The sequence below is a fragment of the Ceratina calcarata genome, unplaced genomic scaffold (genome assembly GCF_001652005.2).
Source record: "Ceratina calcarata isolate Rehan_Ccalc_2016 unplaced genomic scaffold, ASM165200v1 scaffold298.2, whole genome shotgun sequence".
NCBI lineage: Eukaryota > Metazoa > Arthropoda > Insecta > Hymenoptera > Apidae > Ceratina > Ceratina calcarata.
In genome coordinates this window covers 1-7,465 of record NW_017152248.1, presented here as the reverse complement: position 1 = coordinate 7,465, position 7,465 = coordinate 1, and the positions used below count along the sequence as shown (strand labels likewise).

General features: G+C 39.0%; 2 protein-coding genes across 2 annotated transcripts; one reads left to right on the top strand and one right to left on the bottom strand.

Annotated features, from left to right (window-relative positions):
* Positions 1-2,619: 2,619 nt before the first annotated feature.
* On the bottom strand, positions 2,620-4,359 carry LOC108624150 (trafficking protein particle complex subunit 12). Its single transcript, XM_018023243.2, has one exon. It carries the CDS (start codon positions 4,292-4,294, stop codon positions 2,732-2,734), a length of 1,563 nt encoding a protein of 520 aa, XP_017878732.1. The 5' UTR covers positions 4,295-4,359; the 3' UTR covers positions 2,620-2,731.
* Positions 4,360-4,699: 340 nt separating this feature from the next.
* On the top strand, positions 4,700-7,411 carry LOC108624149 (oocyte zinc finger protein XlCOF6). Its single transcript, XM_018023241.2, has 3 exons — positions 4,700-4,881; positions 4,959-5,117; positions 5,191-7,411. Exons 1-3 carry the CDS (start codon positions 4,723-4,725, stop codon positions 7,297-7,299), a joined length of 2,427 nt encoding a protein of 808 aa, XP_017878730.1. The 5' UTR covers positions 4,700-4,722; the 3' UTR covers positions 7,300-7,411.
* Positions 7,412-7,465: the final 54 nt, after the last annotated feature.

The window sequence follows — 7,465 nt, the reverse complement described above, 5'->3', positions numbered from 1 at the left end:
TATGAAAATAGAAATATTTGCTCTGATTCGGGAGTATACATTAAAACCTGCTCGCCTCGGTGTGTATATATGTACTATTAAAAATAACTCGCATAACAGACAGACTACAGACAGCGTAATTCTTGCCAGCTTTCGCGTATCGGCATCGGTTATGTCTCCGTTAATTCCTAAACTATTAAACACGAAAACTAACCAAACGAAGCAAACGAACAAAAAAAAAGAAGAAAACAGCAACAAGTAAGATTAACTAATTAACGAAACGTGAATCTCGCAAGAGCACGAAACGAACTGGACGAAATACGACAAAGCGGGGAGAGAGAGATACGAGGAAAGGGAAACTTGTTAATAATTGTTGATGCAACGATTTAAATAAATAAATTAAAACAAAAAAAAAATGATAATAATGAGCACCGTACGATGCCTTCCGTGAACGACCGAGCTTGCCTAGTTACCGAGATATAACATAGAAAATTCAATGACGATGACGATGATTATTCGATCTCGTCGAAAGTAACGTCGTTATTCCCGCGATGTTTCTCGCATTCGTCGCGTCGATCGTTTCCCTCTAACAAACCGGACAATAAGTAAATAAACGTGGAGCTGTCGAACGAAACAGTCATATATACATATACACATATATATGAACATATACATATGTATATATATATATGAACAGCCAAGTCATTGTACAACTCTTTAATACTGACGTATAGTAATTAAATTAATATAACAGATTGTGATTTTGTCGTTTTGCATGACGAGAGGCACGCGGGTAATAATTAAAATAAAACGTTCGCTTTAATATGTACTCGACGAACACTGGTGGTTGCGCCATCGAGCTTTCCATGATTACGTTACATGAGCACCGGAGTCGTGCGTGCGTGCGTGCGTGCGTGCGTGCATGCCACAAGCTAGTATGTATGCGTGTAATAATGCGTGCATGAGCAACCAGGAAAATACTCGGGGAGGGAGAGAGGATACGGCAGGACAATAATAAACACCGTTTCATTCATTCATTTTCTTTACCTAGATATTAGACAGCGTAAGCATTAAACTACAATAGTATCTAATGTGTACATCGTAAGTGTGGAAAAAATATTAAGAAGGGAAATGATGAATAATTAAATTTGCTAAATCGCGTCGCGTACACGCGGCCGCGGCGCATGTATTGTACATAAGTAAAATACACTCGTAAGGTTACATTTAGTCGCCAGGAATAGCGATGCGGATGTTATTGTAACAGCGGAGCGTAATAGAGATACTTTGCGAGGGGGCGAAGAGGTGAAAGAGGTGAAAACCGGATGGTTCCAGCCGCGCAGTACGCGCTACGCCTTCTCCGGATAAAATAGGGAACTAAAAAGAGATTGCCAAGCAACTCTACGGCCGGTATTCAAAATCGTTACTTATATTTAAAATCGTCTTCAGCATTTGCTCTCCCTGTCTATCCCATGTTTCCAATCTCTGTCTTGTGGGACTTAAGCAAATGCTTAAGGTGATCTTAAATATGAATCACGACTCTGAACACCGGCCTATAAGTTTTTAGTTTAAAGTATTTTACCTAAAATCTGCGCTGTGTTTCATTTTAAAGGTGATTTTTAAGAAACGAGATCAGTTCGTGCGTTTGAATTGAAACTGACGTCGCTTTCCGGGGAAGTATATTCTTGTAATTAGATCGCTGATAAATGTGACGAAACTATTTTATCCTAACGAGGACGATCTCTTTCAAAAAGTTCGATCGTTGACAATGGGCATTCGATGTAGAGGAATAAATAAATAAATAAATAAATATAAATGGAAATGATTGGAAACGTCGCGCGTACTGCCCGGTGAACTTTCGAAGCGCGAATCGAAACGGATTCGGCTGGAACGGAAGCGGAGCCGAGCCTGTTACACATACTACGGAAAGGAGCAGCAAAGAAATGAAATTAAAAGAAAAAATAAATAAATAAATAAATAAATGTATTGTGACGAAGTTCCATCCATAAATAAAATAAATGAAAATATTATACAGTTAGGCCGACTTTTCCGCCAGTTCGTGCCTTTTTTCTGCAGGGAGAGAGAATGCAGTTTTGGAATCGATCTGAATGATGTATGCTATTGATGTACCGCCTAATTAAATAGAGAAAGATGATGCGCGACGGAAAGGAAAGGGTCAGAATAATAAAAGGGGCAACGTGTAACGTCGTCGACTTAAATCCTTAAATGGCGACAGGGACGGACGGGAGGGGACGGGTAATAAAGCAGTTAATTGCATGGATAAGTTGGTACGTAATAACGAAGCGTGTCCTGTAATGCATTATTCCCGAAGGAGTATTACCGAACTCGCCGATTAGACGATAGATAATGAAGGCGATGATGAAACAACGGAGAGAAAAAGAGGTGCGAGATAAGGTTGAAGCCGAATGACACGAGTGAAGGGAGAGAATGCTGAAGGAAAAATGTACGAGTGAGTGAAGAAGTGAATGAAAGGGAGAGAAAGTGAATGTAAGAGAGAGAGAATTCTAGCAATTGTTGAACGTTCATTAAATTGTCCTCGTTTCACGATGTAATAAAGGCTATTTTACTTTGATATCGATGTTAATTACCTCCCCACCCGTAATATAGGACAGAGAAATAAAATGTTAAACGTTTGACGATATCTATTTTTATTGACAAAATTTATACAATTCTCTTCACAATTAAATAACAGATTTAAAATTATTGTGTACTGTACACGGACGAACATATGGTTTCAATTTAAAGAGAGCTTCAGGCATTGTATATCTACAGCATCCCCTTTATACCTGTTCAGCTGACTCAATAAATGTAACTTCGGTTGTTTGCAATGAGTCGTATGCAGTTCGTACGCAGTACATATGTTCAGTAATACAGGTTCTTGTAAACTCTTTATTGGATCTCTCGCGATCATGTTTTCGTACAATTGCACCGCCGTTTTTAACTGGCCCGTGTACAGGAGGCAAACAGCCATATTATTAATTAACGCGACGTTCGAAGGGTCCAAAACTTCTGCAGCTTGGAAACATTTGTACGCCGCCTGGAACGAATTGTGAGCAACTGCCAGCAATCCTGTGTCCATTAATTCTCTGACAGTAGGACCGCTAGTAGTCTTCTTATTCGAACTAATCAGGTATTTTTCCGCCGTTGCAACATCGCCTAAAAATAAGTGCAGTCTACCTATGCTAGCTTTCAATGCGTCCAATTGTTCAGGCGTCCAATCAGTGGACTGACATAATTTCTCCAAAATGTCTATACCAAGTACATAATTCTTCGTACTGACTGCACAGTTAGCGATAGATATAAGTACTCTAGATCTCCTGCCCTTCCATAATCTTAAAGCATCCTCTTGTTCCACGGGATTGATCTTGACTCGAGATCCATCTCCATTGAACCCACCACTGAAATTGGCTATTATTTGATTCACTGTCGTTAGAACCTTATAAAGATTATCTAACGCCTGTTTAGGCTTCCCACAGTACATTGGAACCTCTGCCAGAAGTAGTCTGAATGAGAAAGAAGCCATAGAACCTGGCCTGGTGCCATAAAGTTCTGGATAAAACGTAAAATACATATCTGGCTTATCTAGATTACCAAATGGTTTTGACTCATTTTCTAAGATATCAATTTGCCTGAGCTTAGTCAACAGAGCTAGTCTTGTATACCACAACTGCAACGAATGCGGCGAGTGTTTACTAGGTTGATTTATTTTTCCGTATCCTTGGGCGTATACCGCTAACAATCGCCCTGATAAATTAATCGCTGCTTTGTAACAACCAGCCTGTATCAATTGTCTCAAGCCACGTTCGTCCTGTGTCACATCAGAAGCAGTGAGTACTTTCCTTTGCATATTTTCACCTTCTCCTAAGAAACGCGCTGCGGCATTCTTTATCAAATTAGGCATGTCTCCCTGAACCGCGAGTCCAGGCATCGTTAGATTCTCTCTATCAAGGAAATTGGTCCCGGCAGTTGACGTGGCCACGTTACGCAGAATTTTCCTCGTCTGATCAGAAGGTATCCAAACGTCTCTGTGCCCGTCGTTCGTGCCACCGTGCTCGGGGCGTTCGCTGCCAAGCAAGGAACTGCTCTTTAGAAATTCGCTCGTCTGATCCGTCATTAATTCGAAATCCGGGATTCTGCTCCCGGTGCTTCTTTGCACGTCGAAGAAATCGTCTTTTTTAGGCGAGACGATCTCGTCGAAAATCGTGCGCGATGCATTCTCAAAATATCGGCTAATATCCGTCTCCTTGCTAACCTCATCGACGGTCTCTGATTTCTGAGTCTCGTTACCCTCGGCCATTCTGCGTTTAACTTTAATTGCACTTGAAATCCACGTAACTTATTTGTTTATAAAATCTCGTAAACATTTAACTGGATGGATACTTGTGTAGACATCATCTGTCAAAATCAGATGGACACATGCTGTTCTCGAACGTAACTGATCACCGAGAGATGCCAGTGTCATCTTAATCAAACACTCGGCCGTGCTTCAGCTTATCAACAATTAAATGATAATTGTTCGAAAAATCGGCAGTACGAAATAGACGATCTTCATTTTATCCTCCAACTTTGCATTTGGCCGAGATAAAAGTTTGCATTTCAGTTAAACCAAGAAAGTGTGCGTATGTATTCACACGTGGAATGCAAATCGCTATTTAATAGCTATTTATAGAGAATTTATATATATTGTTTGTATAAACGTACCACGTTCAGTTTAATTAAGACCCAATGGAAATCAGAACTCGAACAGCAATTTTATTGAACGATAACTGTAATGCTTGTCGTGTTTGTCTCACGACGAATCGGAATAACCAATATATTTTTGGAGCTAAACAACATGACACGATCGATGTGCCTGAAAAACTTCGCCTGTGCTGCGGTGTGGAGGTCAGTTTAATTCCCAACATTTATTTCTCTCGATTTATCTCCTACTACAATTTTAAGTACAATTTGTACTTGAGTAGGTGCAGGAGAATGATGGTTTACCTTCCACTATTTGTACTAAATGTATATCAAAAGTTAACGATGCCCATGAATTGAGGAAGAAATGCCAACAATCTGATATCCGTTTGAGAGAATTATATGGGAAAGCATATAATACCAATCCTCAGAAGACCATGAAAGTAAGTATAGCAAACATAAATATGACCACAGAAGAGATATGTCCACATAACAACTATTACTTTCCTTTACCAGGATCAGTATTGTCAAACCGACCATTCCTTCGATTCTAATATAATTAAAGTAAACGATACATTTCCTAATTACGAACCTTCACCAATGGTTTTGAAAGATACAGAGAAATGTGATGCAATTAATGAAACTAAATGTATAATAGAAGAGGGATTTAATATTGCTTCGAGCAAACAAAATATTTATGTTAAGTGTAAGGAACCTCAGTATAAGAAAAATGTAGCTAGAGAAGCTTATAGAACAAGGAGGATGACAATGTTCAAGAGAATGACGTCCATAGAAAATTTAAGAAATTATAAGGAGAGGCAGAGAAAGTATATAAAGAAGAATGCAAAACGGGATGGCAATTTAGGAGATGTGAAAAAGTCAGATTCTCAGACTTCTTACATTTGTCCAAAGTGCTCGAGGTGTTATTCCAGTAAGAGGTCTTTCGACAGGCATGTATCGACGCATGATGGGAAAAGCTTCACGTGTGACGAGTGTGGCAAATATTTTGTCCAGCTCAAAGAATTGATAGAACACAATAAATTGCACGTGGTCAAAGAGAAACCTAAATTAGTATTATGTAAAATATGTAATAAGAATTTTAAAAAGACCGATACTATGGTGAGGCATTTAAATGTTCACAAAAGAGTCAATCCAAAGGAGGTTCTCTCGATCTTGAAGGAAATCAGAGAAAAGAGAAAGTTAGAGAATATACTCGAGCCTGAAATAAGTATCACTGAAGTCGAGAATAATAATGATGGAAAGGGAACGATAGAAAAGTGCGCAATTAACGAAAGTGCTACTCTAAATGCACTCACGAACGAAATCTTAGAATGTGAGAATAAGGAAACTAATGTTGAATATGTAGATAATAAAACTGAAAGTATTTGTTCTATAAATGAGGAACATTGTAGGAACAAGAAATCACTTAGAAAATGTTCACAACTTGATGTTAAGAAGAAATTCGTTTGCACAGTATGCAATATGAAATTTTATCGTCAAGATAGATTAAATAGTCATAAAAGTCGATACGGACATGACGACGATTCAGCTTCGTTAGAAGTGCAGAAGCCATTCGACGATAAATCGGCCATCAAATTAATAAATACTTGGATTAGAGAAGAACTGGATTCGGACAACGAAGAAAAAGGGTTCCCCTGTAAAACGTGTGGAAAGTCTTACGATACGAAGAAATCTTTATTCAAGCATCTGCAGAACGTGCATAATGAGAAATGCACGAAGTGTGGAAAAATCTGTACTTGCGACGAGAAAGAGAAAATTCAGCAGAAGCCGAACAAAAAATCGTATCGATGCGATAAATGCGACAAGTCTTTCGAAAACGAACTGAAATTGCAGAAACATCTAAGAATTCACGAGCGCGCTAAAGAACAGCAAGACGTAAATTTCAAAAGGTTTTTATGCCACATCTGTAGTAAAACCTTTCGACAAAATACAGGCCTTATGTTTCACATGCGAACACATACCGGATACAAGCCTCACGTTTGCAAATATTGCGGAAGAGGATTTACGTCGAATTCCAATTGCATTAATCACGAAAGGACTCATACCGGCGACAGGCCGTTCGTTTGCCATTTCTGTAGTGCAGCATTTGCCAAATCTTGTACTCTTAAAGCGCACATCACGACACACACTGGGGAGGCGAATTATCACTGTAAAACTTGCGGTAAATCGTTTCGGAGATTGAAGTACTTAAAGGAGCACGAGTTCACTCACACAGGAGAGAAGCCGTACGCTTGTAAAATCTGCGGCACTGCGTACAGCCACTCCGGTAGTTTATTCGTACATGAGAAAAAATGCAAAGCACAGTACAATACTTACCAACCTAACTCGACGCCGAACGCGCAAAGTTATTGTAATTCGGAAACATCGTCCCCAAACGTGACTCCTCTCATCACGGGCTTACCACAAACACATTTGAATAATATTAATGTATTGAACACGGAAAGCAGCAAGACTTATATCGATAATGTACAGAGATTAAATTCTCAGAATATCTCTAATGTAAATCCGATCAATGCGCCTGATTTACACACAAATTCGAATGCGGATATCCCCGATGTCTCTTTAGCTGTTAAGAACTTTGCTCTCATTGGGCAAATGTTTTAATCTTAGAACGTAGAATTAAAATGTTTCTGTGATAAACTTTCATTTCGCGAATATGTTCCGATTTCACGTGAAAGAAATATATCTCGCGTTAATGAAACGAAATAATGATAATTACGTGCGGATGTTTTTCTACCGCACCTTTTGACCTTATTTTATATATTTTATG

Coding starts and splice junctions, on each gene's coding strand:
- LOC108624150 (XM_018023243.2), bottom strand. CDS start 4,294: ATGGCCGAGGGTAACGAGACTCAGAAATCAGAGACCGTCGATGAGGTT.
- LOC108624149 (XM_018023241.2), top strand. CDS start 4,723: ATGGAAATCAGAACTCGAACAGCAATTTTATTGAACGATAACTGTAAT. Junction 4,882..4,958: donor GCCTGTGCTGCGGTGTGGAG/GTCAGTTTAATT, acceptor GTACTTGAGTAG/GTGCAGGAGAATGATGGTTT. Junction 5,118..5,190: donor ATCCTCAGAAGACCATGAAA/GTAAGTATAGCA, acceptor TTCCTTTACCAG/GATCAGTATTGTCAAACCGA.